Source organism: Nerophis ophidion, linkage group LG18 (assembly GCF_033978795.1).
Source record: "Nerophis ophidion isolate RoL-2023_Sa linkage group LG18, RoL_Noph_v1.0, whole genome shotgun sequence".
NCBI lineage: Eukaryota > Metazoa > Chordata > Actinopteri > Syngnathiformes > Syngnathidae > Nerophis > Nerophis ophidion.
The window spans coordinates 17,112,802-17,130,413 of record NC_084628.1 but is presented as its reverse complement, the minus strand read 5'-3'; the positions used below and the strand labels follow the sequence as shown (position 1 = coordinate 17,130,413).

At 39.3% G+C, this 17,612-nt stretch overlaps 1 protein-coding gene and 1 long non-coding RNA gene across 2 annotated transcripts; both read left to right on the top strand.

Annotated features, from left to right (window-relative positions):
* The first annotated feature begins 3,525 nt into the window (after positions 1 to 3,525).
* Positions 3,526 to 6,746, top strand: LOC133536813 (uncharacterized). Its single transcript, XR_009802552.1, has 2 exons — positions 3,526 to 3,593; positions 6,191 to 6,746. It is a non-coding gene; the product is annotated as an uncharacterized LOC133536813 (long non-coding RNA).
* A 2,807-nt stretch (positions 6,747 to 9,553) lies between these two features.
* Positions 9,554 to 15,827, top strand: LOC133536808 (14-3-3 protein gamma-B). The gene is made up of 2 exons (XM_061877379.1): positions 9,554 to 9,857; positions 13,822 to 15,827. The coding sequence occupies exons 1-2, from the start codon at positions 9,771 to 9,773 to the stop codon at positions 14,476 to 14,478; spliced, it is 744 nt and encodes a 247-aa protein (XP_061733363.1). The 5' UTR covers positions 9,554 to 9,770; the 3' UTR covers positions 14,479 to 15,827.
* Positions 15,828 to 17,612: the final 1,785 nt, after the last annotated feature.

Genomic DNA, 17,612 nt, shown 5'->3' with positions numbered 1-17,612 from the left:
TACACATAGAAGTAATCATCAACTTAAAGTGCCCTCTTTGGGGATTGTAATAGAGATCCATCTGGATTCATGAACTTAATTCTAAACATTTCTTCACAAAAAAATAAATCTTTAACATCAATATTTATGGAACATGTCCACAAAAAAATCTAGCTGTCAACACTGAATATTAGATTGTTGCATTTCTTTTCATATTTTATGAACTTACATTCATATTTTGTTGAAGTATTATTCAATAAATATATTTATTAAGGATTATTGAATTGTTGCTATTTTTAGAATATTCTTGAAAAATCTCACGTACCCCTTGGCATACCTTCAAGTACCCCCAGGGGTGCGCGTACCCCCATTTGAGAACCACCGCCTTAGAGGATAAATACCTTAGATTCCGCACCATCCCCTCAGACTAGAACCCTCCTATGGAGTCTTTTAAAGGGGGACTTCACTTTGTTTTTGTTTTAGAATTTTGCTTATCATTCAAAATAGTTATGCGAGACAAGAACACACGTTTTTGTTTTTTTAGGTTAGGATTCTAAAGAAAATGTTACCTTATTTGTGTTGTTTTATGTCTAGAGACCCCGATTGCTACAGCTTAAGGTCGCAGGACATACTTAGATGTATGTTCAAAAAGCCAACACAAATCTGGGCAAAAAAGCTTTCAGAAATGCTGCTCCATGGTCATGGAATAACTTATAGAGGGATCTGAGGTTACCTGAGCTGATCACTTTTGGGGAATTCAGGCCATTTTAAAAGGATCGAGAAGCTGTTTCTATTGGGCATTGTACTTGTTTTTAAGTAGCTTTTAATTGAAACATTTTATACATTGATTTTATGTCAATATATTTAAGTCATTTATTTTTAATTGTGTGTGACTGCTGCTGGTTTTTGTTGTTTTCATATGTATTTCTGTAACTTTTTTTGCTGCCCTCTTGGCCGGATGACTCTTGGAAAATAGATTTTATACTCAGTGAATTTTTTACCTGTTTAAACAAAGGATATTGATTGACTGAATGACCTGGATGAATTAGAATATGTTCACAGTCATACACTACAAATAGAAATACATAGTCTGAATATGTTCCCTTTTGTTCATCAAAATCGACCCATCCATTCATAGAAAGTGAATCCTCCCCGCAAATCAGCAAAAACAAAGACAGTTAAATTATAAATGGAACATTTTTGTGGCCCTATACTACAGTACTCCTCCTCTTCCTCCCCCCTGCGGTGACTTGACCTAGTTAAGGCAAAGACAAGTCAACGCTTCCTCTTTTGACCTGTGCAAGTTAAGCGACTAATCATCTCGTGCACTGCAGAATGGCCGTCAATTAACAATACTTATTGTTTGTGCGTTAAAAGTAGGAGCGAACATGAACAATTTACAATGACAACATATTTTAAAGTGTATTAAATTTGTGATTTGTGGGGCGGCATAGCTCAGTTGGTAGAGTGGCCGTGTCAGCAACTTGAGGGTTGCAGGTTCGATTCCCGCTTGTGCCATCCTAGTCACTGCCGTTGTGTCCTTGGGCAAGACACGTTACCCACCTGCTCCCAGTGCCACCCACACTGGTTTAAATGTAACTTAGATATTGGGTGTCACTATGCAAAGCGCTTTGAGTCACTTGAGAAAAGCGCTATATAAATATAATTCACTTCACTTCACATTACTAATCACAGGCTCTTGTTTTAGCAAATAAACAATAATATGAATTAATTACATCAAAACGAATTGCCTTTCCTGTGATTGTATTGAATCTTTGATAGATATTTATTGTATATTTGTCTATTTTGTTTTATTTTTCACTGTCACTGATGGGGTACTATATAAAACATTTAATTAGTCAAGATTTTTAAAAAGGCAAAGAGAAAATAAATTACATCCATCAATCCATTTCCTACCGCTTGTGGTGCTGGAGCCTATCCCAGCTGCACATGGGGTACTATGTAAAAACAAAATGTGTTAAGATTTTTAAAAAGGCAAACAGAAATTGAAATATACATACAAATAAAAATTAAGCTCAGGTTCAAAGCTTACTCACAGACTGCATAATAAAACCTACACTAAGTGCTGTATGCAAGTCAACCACAAGGTGGAGAGGTGGAGTAACTTTTGAATTCCACCTAATTTTTGTGTGTGTGTGCGTGTGTGCGTGTGTGCGTGTGTGCGTGTGTGCGTGTGTGTGTGTGTGTGTGTGTGTGTGTGTGTGTGCGTGTGTGTGTGTGTGTGGATACAAAGAGCACAAGAGCACAATGCACCACGAACTGTTTCATGGTGTTTCAATCTCTGTAAATTATGGGCTACTGCAGCAATACAACATATTTCTGAATCATATTATTGTCTATTTATTAACTAATTGGAAGGTTTTTGTACTTACTCTCCAAGGCAGTTGAGTTATAGGTTAGGCACAGCGAGGTTTTTGGTTAAAATCTGGGCTTTTTATGTCTTTCTGTGCGGGTTTTCTTATTTCGTCCTCCTTTGAGTGAAGAAACATGTATGTTGGTCTAATTGAGCACCTGTGTATAAGAAGAATGTTCAGTTGATTGAAAAATAAGATGCAAAACTTTAAATAAGATGATAGTTTGTTTGTACACATATGTTGTGCTTTGTGATTGAAAGGTGACAAGTCCAAGACTCTTTTTAGCTGGCTTTGGGTAAACTATTATATCACACTATAGTTACAGTAAAAAATAACTATTTTCATCTATTTAAAAAAACAAGCTATTCATTTTGCAACCATATCATTCTTAGCGTCTATCATTATAACTAGTTAATTTAGGCATAATCAAAAAAATCTGTAGTTATATATTTATTTAGCTATTTTGCAGGTTAGTGTATGCCTTTCTGGCAAAATTAAAATTAAAACTATATCCTTCTAAAAAAAAAAATTTTTTTTTTTTTTTTTAAATAATAGCCATCTATGTATTTAACTATCTAACTCGCATCAGCCTTTCTACCTATTTCGCTAAGGTTAACCTAAATTGAGAATCTAAAAGTCCCTAAAGGCCTACTGAAACCCACCACTACCCACCACGCAGTCTGACAGTTTATATATCAATGATGAAATATTAACATTGCAACACATACCAATACGGCCTTTTTAGTTTACTAAATTGAAATTTTAAATTTCCCGGGACTTTTTTCTTGAAAACGTTGCGTAATGATGACGTGTACGTGTGTCGTCACGGGCTGTTATGAATATGAGCGCTGCGTACACACACAGCTAAAAGTCGTCTGCTTTAACGGCATAATTACACAGTATTTTGGAGATCTGTGTTGCTGAATCTTTTGCAATTGGTTCAATTAATATTGGAGAAGTCAAAGTAGAAAGACGGAGTTGGGAAGCTTTAGCCTTTAGCCACACAAACACACGGTGATTCCTTGTTTAAAATTCACGGATGTTAAACTTTACTATGGATCACAGCGAACATGGATCCCAACCGAATGTCAACCAGCAGGTTTCAGTGAGAAAATTGTGGTTAAAAAGTCGCTTCTTACCGGATATCAGCTGAGCTTGTGCCGTCCATACAGCTGCCGTCGACTTCCCTGAGACACTGGGGTCAACACCCGGCAGTGGACGTACACTTCAGACTATCAGGTACAGTTAAACTCACTAAAACACGAGCAACACAATAGAAAGATAAGGGATTTCCCAGAATTATCCTAGTAAATGTCTCTGAAAACATATGAATCTGTCTAAATGCAACGCGATTGCAATCGCGTTTTTATTTTATTTTTTAAACTTTTTTTTGTTTGTTTTTTTCTAGTCCGTCGCTATCAATATCCTCAAACACAAATCTTTCATCCTCGCGCAAATTCATGGGGAAATTGTCGTTTTCTCGGTCTGAATAGCTGTTTTTGTTATGTGAATATATGAGGAGCCCTCAACATGTGAGGTCATCGTCTGCGACTTCCGGTAGAGGCAGGGCTTTTCTCCAGTTGGAAACTTTATCGTGGATGTTCTCTACTAAATCCTTTCAGCAAAAATATGGCAATATCGCGAAATGATCAAATATGACACATAGAATGGACCTGCTATCCCCGTTAAAATAAGAAAATCTAATTTCAGTAAGCCTCTAACTATCTATTTATTAATTGTGCTAACTAGCGTAGCCCTTTTTAGCCACCTTGGGGTAAATTATTAACTCTATCCATAGCAATCTGTAATCTTTATTAAATTGATCTATTAAAACAACTATATATATATTTCGTAATCGTATTAGCTAAAATTTGCTAATCTAATTTATGGGCCAACCAATCTTCAGTATCAAATAATCCATAGCTAAATATTTATTTAGCAAATGTGAGGGCTAAGACATGCCTTTCTACCAAACGTGGGGTAAACTCTATCTGTAAAAAATATGTCTATAATGAAGTGAAGTGAATTATATTTATATAGCGCTTTTCTCTAGTGACTCAAAGCGCTTTACATAGTGAAACCCAATATCTAAGTTACATTTAAACCAGTGTGGGTGGCACTGGGAGCAGGTGAGTAAAGTGTCTTGCCCAAGGACACAACGGCAGTGACTAGGATGGCGGATGCGGGAATCGAACCTGCAACTCTCAAGTTGCTGGCACGGCCACTCTACCAACCGAGCTATATATATATATATATATATATATATACACACACACACATATATATATATATATACATACTTATACATACAATATACATATCTACATATGTACATACATACTATACACATACGACATACATACAAACGTATATACATATGTATATACATATATACACATAGGATATACATTTATACATATGTATATACATGTACACATACATATATACACATACAATATACATACATACGTATATACATATGTATATACATATATACACATAGGATATACATATATATATACATATACACATACAATACACATACATACCTATATACATATGTATATACATACATGTATATACATACAATATACATATATATATATACAAACTTATATACATAAGTATATACATATATACAGTATATATATATAAACTACTAGCTATCTATTTTGCCTTTCTAACCATGTAGCTAAGGCTAACTTAGCTTGAGTATCAAACATCTATATCTATCTAATTAGCTTTTGAGCTAGCTAGCATACTGTATACATGTTTTGCCGAAGTAGTTATCTGTGTGTTAGGGTTGTACAGTATACCGGTACTAGTATAGTACAGCAATACTAATGAATCATATTCGGTACTATACCCCCACTCCCCTTTCTCAATGGGCATGTCGCCATGTCATGACATTGCTGGTTTTTCCATTAGAGGAGCATGTTCGGCAACGCACAATCACAGAGTACTTAAAAGCAAACAGTGTGTAGACAGAAAAGGGAGAACGGATGCAATTTGGCTTAAAAACTACCGATAAAGGTGACGTTATAACACTGAAAAGCCCTCAGGATGAGGTGCTTTGAGACATAGCTAGCTAGCTAGTGGCTAACGTCCAGCCGCAGTCTGCAGTGTTGTAGCTACTTTCTTAATCAGTAATCCTCGCCTCCATGGCTACAAATAAAGTAAGTTTCTTACAAGTATCATCCCTGCAGGACGAGGAATAGCTAAACATGCTTCACTACACACTGTAGCTCACCTGTGTCACAATGTAAACAAACGGCATGGGTGGATCTACACCTGACATCCACTGAAGTGATACGAAGTACAGGAGCTTATCTAGTCGATACTACTATGATTATATCAATATTTTTTAGCATCACAAAATCTTTTTTTATTTAAAAAATATGTACGTTTATAAACTCAGAAAATACGTCCTTCATGGAGCCCATGAGGACTTAAATTATGAGCATTGTATGATCCTGTAAGTATTTGGTATCGAATCGATACACAAATTTGCGGTATCATCTAAAACTAATGTAAAGCATCTAAACAACAGAAGAATAAGTGATTATTACATTTTAACAGAAGTGTAGATAGAACATGTTAAAAGAGAAAGTAAGTGGATATTAACAGTAAATGAACAAGTACACTAATAATTCATTTTCTACCGCTTGTCCCTAATAATTTTGACAAACCAATAGAATGGAAAACGACACAATATGTTACTGAATTCATCAGCAGACTAGTCCTGGACATGACGTTCAAGTGCATCCGGCAGTGGAGGCTCCTCTATGGGGTCTTTGAGCACTAGGAGATTAACCACTTTACTACTGTTACCCCAGGTGGACCTTGGCAAAGGCCTAGTACCTGACTGCCCCCTAGCCAGGGATACGGTGAAGACCTCAACCGCGGAGCAGGCGGAAGCCGGCAGATGTAAGAACTACCACAACGGCTGTGATGGCGGAAGAAAACACCCCCACATCCATGTGGGCCCAGTTATGGGGAAATAACAACCCAAGTCCTCAATGGTGGAACAGGCGAAGGATGACTGCTAACACATGGAGCATCACAACGGCTGGGATGGCGGATTAAGGCGGCAGCAGAAAAGGGTCCCCAGTCGTCTTGGACTCCATGCCACTGGACCCTGACCCGGATCTGTCAAGGATCGTGTGGTGACCTATCTGTGCACCAGTCTCCCCACGTTAAACAAAGTCACGCACAGGCATCCTCCATAAAGGGATATCCCCCAACAGGAGGATCGTCATACTCACTTCGAGTGACCGCCAATGATCAGCAGACTAATTAGGAGCTTTTGGGTACTCGTTTTAAAATATTGGTATTGGGACAACCCTACTGTGTGTATATGAATACATAAATATATTTTGTTTTATCCATCAATTTTATACCGCTTGTCCCTTTTGGGGTCGCTGGCGCCTATCTCAGCTGCATTCGGGCGGAAAGCGGGCTACACCCTGGACAAGTCGCCACCTCATCGCAGGGCCAACACAGACAGACAACATTCACACTCACATTCACACACTAGGGCCGATTTAGTGTTGCCAATCAACCTATCCCCAGGTGCATGTCTTTGGAAGTGGGAGGAAGCCGGAGTACCCGGAGGGAACCCACGCAGTCACGGGGAGGACATGCAAACTCCACACAGAAAGAACCTGAGCCCGGGATTGAACCCAGGACTACTCAGGACCTTCGTATTGTGAGGCAGATGCACTAACCTAGTGGTTCTCAAATGGGGGTACGTGTACCCCTGGGGGTACTTGAAGGTATGCCAAGGGGTACGTGAGATTTTTTTAATTTAAAATGTTCAATTTGCAGCAATTTAAAAATCCTTTATAAATATATTTATTGAATAATACTTCAACAAAATATGAGTGTAAGTTCATAAACTGTGAAAAGAAATGCAACAATGCAATATTCAGTGTTGACAGCTAGATTTTTTGTGAACATGTTACATAAATATTGATGTTAAAGATTTCTTTTTTGTGAAGAAATGTTAGAATTAAGTTGATGAATCCAGATGGATCTCTATTACAATCCCCAAAGAGGGCACTTTAAGTTGATGATTACTTCTATGTGTAGAAATCTTTATTTATAATTGAATCACTTGTTTATTTTCCAACTAATTTTTAATTATTTGTACATCTTTTTTTCCAAATAGTTCAAGAAATACCACTACAAATGAGCAATATGTTTTGCACTGTTATACAATTTAATAAATCAGAAACTGATGACATAGTGCTGTATTTTACTTCTTTATCTCTTTTTTTCAACCAAAAACGCTTTGCTCTGATTAGGTCAGGGGTCGGCAACCCAAAATGTTAAAATAGCCATATTGGACCAAAAATACAAAAACAAATCCGTCTGGAGCCGCCAAAAATTAAAAGCCATATTACGTACAGATAGTGTGTCATGAGGTATCAATTGAATTATCCATCCATCCATTTTTTCTACCGCTTATTCCCTTTCGGGGTCGCGGGGGGCACTGGCGCCTATCTCAGCTACAATCGGGCGGAAGGCGGGGTACACGGACAAGTCGCCAAAATGAAACTAAATGAGCTCAAATATACCTACATAATGAGGCATAATGATGCAATATGTACTACAGCTAGCCTAGATAGCATGTTAGCATCGATTAGCTTGCAGTCATGCAGTGACCAAATATGTCTAATTAGCACTCCACACAAGTCAATAACATCAACAAAACTCACCTTTGTGCATTTATGCACAACGTTGAAAGTTTGGTGGACAAAATGAGACAGAAAAAGAAGTGGCATAAAACAAGTCTTAGAAACTTGGAGAAAGTCATACATGTAAACAAACTACGGTGAGTTCAAGGACCGCTAAAATGAGTAGGACTAAACGGCGCTCGTCAAATACCCGAATCAGTAAAGGATGTTTAATATAAACAGTGTGCTTTATAACAATTATGGCGGTTTGTGTCATGTTTGTCCTCCTACAAAAACCATATTAAAACAAAAAACATGTTTTTTTCCAATGTTCATATATTTTTGAAAAAGCTCCAGAGAGCCACTAGGGCGGCGCTAAAGAGCCGCATGCAACTCCAGAGCCGCGGGTTGCCGACCCCCGGATTAGGGGGTATTTGAATTAAAAAAAAGGGGGGAGTACATCACTGAAAAAGGTTGAGAACCATTGCACTAACCCAGTGGTTCTCAACCTTTTTTCAGTGATGTATCCCCTGTGAACATTTTTTTAATTCAAGTACCCCCTAATCCGAGCAAAGCATTTTTGGTTGGAAAAAAGAGATAAAGAAGTAAAATACAGCACAATGTCATCAGTTTCTGATTGATTAAATTGTATAACAGTGCAAAATATTGCTCATTTGTAGTGGTCTTTCTTGAACTATTTGGAAAAAAAGATATAAAAATACACCCTGGACAAGTCCCCACCTCATCGCAGGGCCAACACAGATAGACAGACAACATTCACACTCACATTCACAAACTAGGGCCCCGCCTTCCGCCCGATTGTAGCTGAGATAGGCGCCAGCGCCCCCCGCGACCCCGAAAGGGAATAAGCGGTAGAAAATGGATGGATGGATGGATATAAAAATAACTAAAAACTTGTTGAAAAATAAACAAGTGATTCAATTATAAATAAAGATGTCTACACATAGAAGTAATCACCAACTTAAAGTGCCCTCTTTGGGGATTGTAATAGAGATCCATCTGGATTCATGAACTTAACTCTAAACATTTCTTCACAAAAAAAATACATCTTTAATATCAATATTTATGAAACATGTACAACAATAATCTAGCTGTCAACACTGAATATTGCATTGTTGCATTTATTTTCACAGTTTATGAACTTACATTCATATTTTGTTGAAGTAATATTCAATAAATAATTCAAGGATTTTTTTAATTGTTGCTATTTTTAGAATATTTAAAAAAAAATCCACAGGGGTTCGCGTACCCCCATTTGAGAACCACCGCACTAACCCCTCTTCCACCGTGCTGCCCATTTTATTTTATATGTATATGAAATAATGCAATTTATTTAGCAATTTTGCCAGCTCGCGTAGTCTAAACTACCAATCAGAATTACATTACCCACGATGCCTTTTGCCCATGCATTCCAACCTAGGGACTATTACATCATCGGCACTGACGCCCACCTATCTGGGGGATGACGCAAGCGAGGGAGGGAGGGGGTGCGGGGTGGAGGGAGTGAGCGAGGGTGTCCCGTCCGCAGACAAGCAGAGAGCAGCTGCAACCTTCACATCGCAAAGGATTTTCACCGCATTGCGAATTCAAAAGAGGGGTTGACGAACTCATATCTTGTTCCCCCGCTTCTACAAGGCGAGTCTCGACTCACCTTTATAAAAAAAACAAAAAACAAAAACAAGAAAAAAAAAACCCAAAACATCCATATTGTCCAAAGATGGTCGACCGTGAGCAGCTGGTGCAGAAAGCCAGGCTGGCCGAGCAGGCTGAGAGATATGACGACATGGCAGCCGCTATGAAGTCGGTGAGTGCATCCATTCATGCATGCAACACATTACTGTCACGTTAATAATCACTCTTCGTCTCCCTCCTTCCACCTTGTGCTCACATGCGGGATAATTAGCCCTAATGATGTATTACTTGGGTGTATATATGCTGCGATGCGGCTGCTGTTTGGGCGGTGCCTTCCTATGCATGACATGACAATGACAATGCTGGCCTCTATAATAAAGGTCCTCTGCTAATTTGCTCATGCAACTATCTTTATTTGCAACATTTATGTTACACAGGGAGAAAAAAGTGCGTACTCACAAAAACGCCCTCTTCATCCTCTCTGCTATCTTTGTCGCTGAAATGAAAATAGGATTATGAAATGATAGTCATATTTTTTCATATTTACAGATATACATGAAAGAAAATAAATGGCTGAAATGCTGCAAAGGCGGAAAGGAGCTGCTCTGTCATCCACTCAGACGTAGGAGGCAGTAGAAGGTCTCTTCTAGAATATTCTCTTGTCATATTGCAGTCCGCCTGGCCTGTGCTAAATTACACTGTGTCATGCCAGCTGCAATTATATACAACTAAATCAGCTTTAAATGGTGGAAAAAAAGCTTCATATGAAGGTTCCCGTAGCGCTGGGGTGTTCAAAGTGCGGCCCGGCGGCCATTTTCGGTCCGCGGCTTATTCGGAAATTAAATGATTATTAATATTAAATATGACACTATTCTGCTTTATCACATACCGTCAGATAGTTTAGCGTGAACTGACCTACTTTGGATCGTCCAAAAAGTAGGTGCAAAAAATGTGTCCAGTAGCCACCCCGCATTTGGTGCATTTGAGTTTTGCGCAAATAGCGGACACACCCATAAAAATCCCCAAATTACAAATGTTTCACGGTAATAAATAATCACAGACATACAGTATTGTACTAACTTAGTTAAACATATTAATTCGTCTTCTCAAAGCTTCTACCTGCTGGAAAATGTTAAGCGTATTGACTTGCAAGAAGCAGAGCGCCCTCTGTTGGATAAAAAAAAAAAACGGCAGCGCCCTTTTATCAAATAACATTTTTGTTTGAAGTTACCATAAAGATGCAACATTTAAAGCATATAAAACAATGAGTATGATGGTTTTGATGTCCACAGTGCACTCCCCTGTCAGAGGTATTCCCTCACCATGGTTGCCATGGGTGACAAGAAGCCGCTCTTTATTTCAGTGTTGAAAAAAAAAAAAGAGCGATGGTCAAAGTCATTTTCTATACTATTCTAATTCAGTAGGTAAGTACTTTGGCGTGTAAATCTTTTGGAATTCTATGCAGGCAGAGAAAGAGCAACCCCCCCGCCTTGCCCGCCTGCGCCATCTTTGCATCTGCATGAGCCGCTGAACACACCAAAGGCTTACAGGTTCCCCAAATTCGGTTGAATCTCTTGCTAGAGTCCCACATCAGGCCTCTCTCTCTATACATATTTTTATATATAGTATAATAACAATATATTATGTATATTAAAAAAAAAAAGAGGTCAGTTTCACCCGTAGAGAAGGTCATGTGTGCAGCGATGGTTTTCCCTTACAGTGCAGCTGCCCTGAGTGCTCATGGGAACATTTCAGTCATCTGCAGACGGCCCCTCCCATCCTAGTGATTCCCCCACCCTTCACCCCTCTCCCACTCCGTCCGCATCCAACATCTTCAACAGTCTTGGCAAGCTGGCGTTAGCTACGCATGTGCCACAGCAACGTAGTATCAAAATGGTTACATGACATATATCTAAATAAAAGACTCTCCACAACAAGGGTACACATGGTTATTTCAGGCCGGAAGTTCTCATTGTCGTTGTCAGGACATTTTAACAGAGGATTGTGGCCACGATGAAAAGAAAAACCCATGAAAAGCTGGCTAAAACAGTTACAAGCTATCACACTGATAATACTAGTGGCGTGACGTTACAGCATTCGGTACGTACCTCGGTATTAAGGTACAGTATTGAAACACTTTTCTATTTGCTTAGTATTTTTAATATATTTAATATTTATTCATATTTTTTTGTTTTATTTATTTACTTGAATTATTTATCTTGACAAATGTTATCTTTTTTTTTAACACTACCCTCACCTCTGTTAGTCAATAGCAATAATATTGGAAAGCACGACGATTCGGCATTGAGTACGTACCTCGGTATTAGGTTTGGTTCATTTTCGATACAGTAAGGAAACACTTATTTGTGTATTATTTTATTATGGATTATATTCATATTTATTTTTACTATTTTATTGTCAAAACTTCCGAAACTTCCGTTAGTCAATAGCAATAATAAGAAAGTCGTAAATTGTCGCTAATACCAGGTCCGATCACATAAAAAAATGGCCGACAATCTCAATAAGTGCGTCAACTGTTGGTATTAGAGCAATATTATACAGAGATGCTGAGAGAAAGCTAATGGCGATGCTAACTGGGACAAACTTAGTACATATACTAAAAGTCAAATCTCCAGCTCGGTCGTACATTCCGACACCGCCTTTAGTCAATAGGAATGATATAAGAAAGTCGGAAGTTAGTTATTGCTTGAAGTGTACGATGCCTGATCTCATACAACATGGCCGACAATCTCAATAAGCGTATCAACAGTTTGTATGAGAGGACTGTCCAGAAGCTGAAAGCTAATGGCGATGCTAGCTAACTAGGCACAAGACAAAATTATCGTACAGTGCCGATACGCCAGCGATATTTTTACGGTCAGAAGACGCTGAACGACCAATGGAAACGTGTTGTAACTTTTCCAAGTTTTTAACTGCCCTGTTACGTAAATTTTATTCCGCAGTCAAAACAAGAGACAATCGTTGCTACATTCTTGAAATATGTAACGTTTGATAAGTATTTTTAGCTTATCGTAGATGTTAGTTCCATATTTTAATGATTTAAAAAATAACTGTAGTTAACTATTGGCAAAATATCACAATATCACATCGCCAGTTAATCTGCATAGACTTTACCTCGTAATTGTACGCAAAGAGAATAGAATAATGGTAACGGTTTACTTTATCGGTTAATTCTTAATTGCCGCAGGATTCGTGCAATGTCGATGTGTGTCGACTTCAACAGCTATTCCGATTTTGAGTGCCACCGTCATTTATTTCCAGCGTTTAAGTTACAAAGGGTGTTGAAAAAAATAATTCACCACCATACCGCGAGTCTTATTCGTAATTTTCAAAGTTTTTATCACCAGCATATTCGCATCATACGTCAGAAGCCAAGAGGAGGTTTGGTCACCCTTTTATTATCATTTTTATACAAATCAATTTATTGCGATAATTTCGGTTTGAATCGAGAATGGATTCTGGATCGAATCTTCACCCAAAGAATTACCATATTTCCTTGAATTGCCGCAGGGCATATAGTATGTGCCTGCCTTGAATTACTGCCGGGTCAAACTGGCTTCCCAAAATAATTAGCGCATGCTTAGTATTACCGCCTGGTCAAACTCGTGACGTCACGAGTGACACTTCCCCTGTCATCATTTTCAAAATGGAGGAGGCTGATTTCAATACCGGTAATTTGAAATCGCATAAGGGGAAGAAGATTAAGTGCTATTCAGTAGGATTTAAGGTCCAAGCTTACATCACACTCAAATCTTTACTGCATACCATTGGTAAGTGCCGGAGTGAGAAGAGGTTTTAAAATAATTTGAGCATGCATACTTCTACCGCATGCCTTTGGTAAGCGCAGGAGTGAGAAGAGGTATTAAATTAATTAGCGCCCCGGCGGCAATTCAAATAAATACGGTAACTTGAATCGTCAGTTGTTGTGAGATTGACATCCCGACAAGTTACGAAGCAATCCTTTATGATGTTTACGGACACTAGGAGGCATGTTTTCTAGGATTAAGAATAAAGCAAGTCCTCCAGTCGGTTCTTTCCCTTTCATCTTCAATCATTCTTACGCTATTTGTGAGTTCTCGTCCTCCAATAATTCGTCGCACTGTTTCTTTTTCCAGGTAACGGAGCTGAATGAGGCCCTGTCCAACGAGGAGAGGAACCTCCTGTCGGTGGCCTACAAGAACGTGGTGGGCGCCCGCCGCTCCTCCTGGCGCGTTATCTCCAGCATCGAACAGAAGACGTCGGCTGACGGCAACGAGAAGAAAATCGAGATGGTGCGCGCCTACCGGGAGAAGATCGAGAAGGAGCTGGAGGCGGTGTGCCAGGACGTGCTCAACCTGCTGGACAACTTCCTGATCAAGAACTGCAGCGAGACGCAGCACGAGAGCAAGGTCTTCTACCTGAAGATGAAGGGCGACTACTACCGCTACCTGGCCGAGGTGGCCACGGGCGAGAAGCGCGCCACCGTGGTGGAGTCGTCAGAGAAGGCCTACAACGAGGCGCACGAGATCAGCAAGGAGCACATGCAGCCCACCCACCCCATCCGCCTGGGCCTGGCGCTCAACTACTCCGTCTTTTACTACGAGATCCAGAACGCGCCCGAGCAGGCCTGCCACCTGGCCAAGACCGCCTTCGACGACGCCATCGCCGAGCTGGACACCCTCAACGAGGACTCCTACAAAGACTCCACGCTCATCATGCAGCTGCTGCGAGACAACTTGACACTGTGGACGAGTGACCAGCAGGACGACGAGGGCGGGGAGGGCAACAACTAAACAGGGGGGAAAACAGGGGAAAAAAAGGAAAAAAGGGGAAATCTCCCGAGTAGAGAAAATTAAAAAAGAGTCATTGCGAAAAAGGCCGGTGGACTTTGGCAGCCGCTTTTGCCGACGACACAAGCGCAGCAGCAGTTCTTTATTTTTCCATGTGTTTGAAGAAAAGAATGAAAAAGAAGGCGAGAGAGGTTAGTTTAAATATATATATAGTAATATATATACGGTCGAAAGGGCCTCTTTCTTGGTCTTGTTGATTTCCTCTTTCACGTTTGCTCCACTGATACTTCGTCAGCCAATCAGGCTCGAGCGGTCGTCGACTATGTCAGGTTGAGATGGCCACTTCGCCTACTGCACCAGAACTGGTCTGTCGAGACAAGCTGCTTACTTTTTTTTTTTTTTTTTTTTAAACACATTTTATTTCTATTTATTTGTTTGCGTGATAATGTCGCGTCCTGCAGGGAGCACGTGCGTCACCGCTTGGTTCCAGGAACTAGTCCAAACCCAGGAAGTCTGACTAATTTCTAATGATTTGGCAATAATTTGGAATGATGCATTTGATTGTTTGAAAAGAAAATAATAATACTAAATAGCACACGTTTTTGGCGGCAACGCAACAACAACAAAAAAAAAGCGAACAAAAAAAAGAATGAGCAGCTTCAGTTTGTGGTTTATTCCTGTGTTTGTTTTCATTTAATGCACTTGCCTACTATACTGTTTCTTCAGTGTATGATGATGACGAATCATGATAATATTCAATATTGTGCATGCTGGTGATGTATTTATATACAGTAGCTTGACTTTATTAACTTATAATGTGGGTGTTGAGTATTCATATGACTGAGAAAAATGACGCAAGCCTTCTGTCTAATTTATTTGTTTTTTTTTAAGTTGCTCTATCGAAATGATCGTTAAAAAAAGAATACATATATATATTCATATATATATATATATACACATCTATAAAATTGAGCTGTACTGGGCGTTGCTTTAGTGACATGCAATATGTGTTTAATTTGTCAATGACAGAACAAAATAATAAAATTAAATAAAAAAGGACACTAGAACCTCACCACTGCTCACTCTATCTTGCCAGCTGGTGTTTGTCACATTAAAATATAAAATATGACACATCAGTATTATTATTTTTCTCTGTCATGCATTCTGGTTTGATTAATGGTGACTCCTTACCCCTCCCCCCCAACATGGACCATTTTTGTTTTGATACCTGTTCCTGAGTGACAAAAAAATATCTTGAATGTGAGTCATTATGTAGCAGCTGCACAAGAAACGAAAACAACAGCTATGCTAATAATAAAAAAAGATTATGACTGAACGATCAGTGCACCGTTCTGGTGGTCTAGTGTACTGTTGTTATTAGGGCCCGAGCACCTAGCGATAGCCTAATGGAACCGCTGTGCATTACTATTATAATTGTTCTGTATGTATTTTGGGGGCTTTAACATGTATGAAAGGCACCAAAGAAACATTTTATATTTCAGGGGTGCTGGATATGAACCACAGAAAGTCAGTCAGTAGCGCCCCCTATAATAATAATAATATTTAAAATAAAAGTCACCAAATTTGGTGGAGACATCTATCATGACAGGACTCAAAAAAAAAAAAAGAAGTTTCTAGAAGACATGTCGCGCAAACAAACAGAAAGTTTCCATTTTAGTTTGGACTGGTCATTTTGAATCCAAACCAGTAGTCATTACTTACTTTAACGAATTCCTTCTACAGATTTTGACTAAATAAGCCCAAATCAAAACAGGTGGGTGATGACAAATTACGAAGTATTTTATCCTATGTCATAGGAGTTGGGCTGGGCATGGCGAGACACTCTTACGGTCGATCTGACATTTTGCCCCCAAAATTCGGCTCCACCAGGTCAGATGCTCATCAGATTTGGCGCATATAATGAAGATGAAGCATCTTTAATTGTATTTATTCTGTGACAAAGTACTGTATTTCCCGCCAGTACATTTAAGCTTGTGTGCCCCCACATCTGCATGAATATTCCTATGCACCTTGAACGCATCATTATTCACTTCTGCACATCACTACCTGAAACACAATTAACACATGATTATATGGTGTACACCAGCAAACAGGGTCTTAAAGATTGTCTGCAAATGATGTCACCGACGTGACTCAGCCGCCGAAAGCGTACACACGTTATTTCGGCAACTGCATTGCGTTTATTTTTAGTTTTAAGTCGATGGAGGCCCCCCAGACCACCTCAGCTTGCATGGAACCCCCTTTAAAGCTTCCATAAATAGCCTGAAATACTTTTTAGTCATCACCTTTTTTCAATTGATTTCTAATTTACAGTTACTTTTGAAGGTCTTAAGTTGACCTGTGTGTTTTTTTCGGTGTGGCTATCTGCTGCTCTTATAGTTTTCTGTATCTATATTATTATTTACCGTTTGTCAATTTTTTTTTATAGCGATTGATGAACCTCTAACTGTGTCGGTACAGTACGTGCACATTGGAACAGGCTGCCATATTTGGTGAAACAAATGCACAATTTCATTCTGTGAAGGACACTGAATGAATCAAGTTATCAGTAGAAAATATTCTAAATGCATCGAATTTGACAAGAGGCAGCTCAGTGCGAATAGTAGACTATAATAATGCAGTATATTGTGCGTTAAACCAAACATATTGCTCAGAATAGGTAGCGTTTATGTTCAAATTTGGCATCTTTTTAATCATTTCACACTGATGAGCTATACTATAGATGTGTTCCTCCCACTTCCTCCCTTCCTCTCCCACTGACTGCAGCCTCTTGCAGCACTTCTCACCAGATGAAATTCTGCACGTTGAGCGGTCGCCTCGCCGGCCAATCGGAGAGAAGCTCGGCGGGCGCAGCCACCAATCAGCAGGCTGTTGCTAGGGCTATAAAAAGTACCCCCACTACTGCTCGCTCTCGCTGCACCGCTTTGACATCTATTGTATCTTGGGGGAAAAAAGGAGCTATTAGGATTCAACACTAGGCTGTGTTTTAATGCTAGGATACAATTAAGGAGACATTTGGAACATCACCTGACCCCCCAAAGCACTCTGGGAATAAGTCATAGAAGCGCCCGCAAGTAGAAATTAAATTTAATAATCCACACCAAGCATTTTCTATC

Bases quoted from the DNA above. Each gene is read 5' to 3' on its own strand.
- LOC133536808 (XM_061877379.1), top strand. From the start codon at position 9,771: ATGGTCGACCGTGAGCAGCTGGTGCAGAAAGCCAGGCTGGCCGAGCAG. The intron at 9,858-13,821 runs GTGAGTGCATCC...TTCTTTTTCCAG, and splicing joins TGGCAGCCGCTATGAAGTCG to GTAACGGAGCTGAATGAGGC.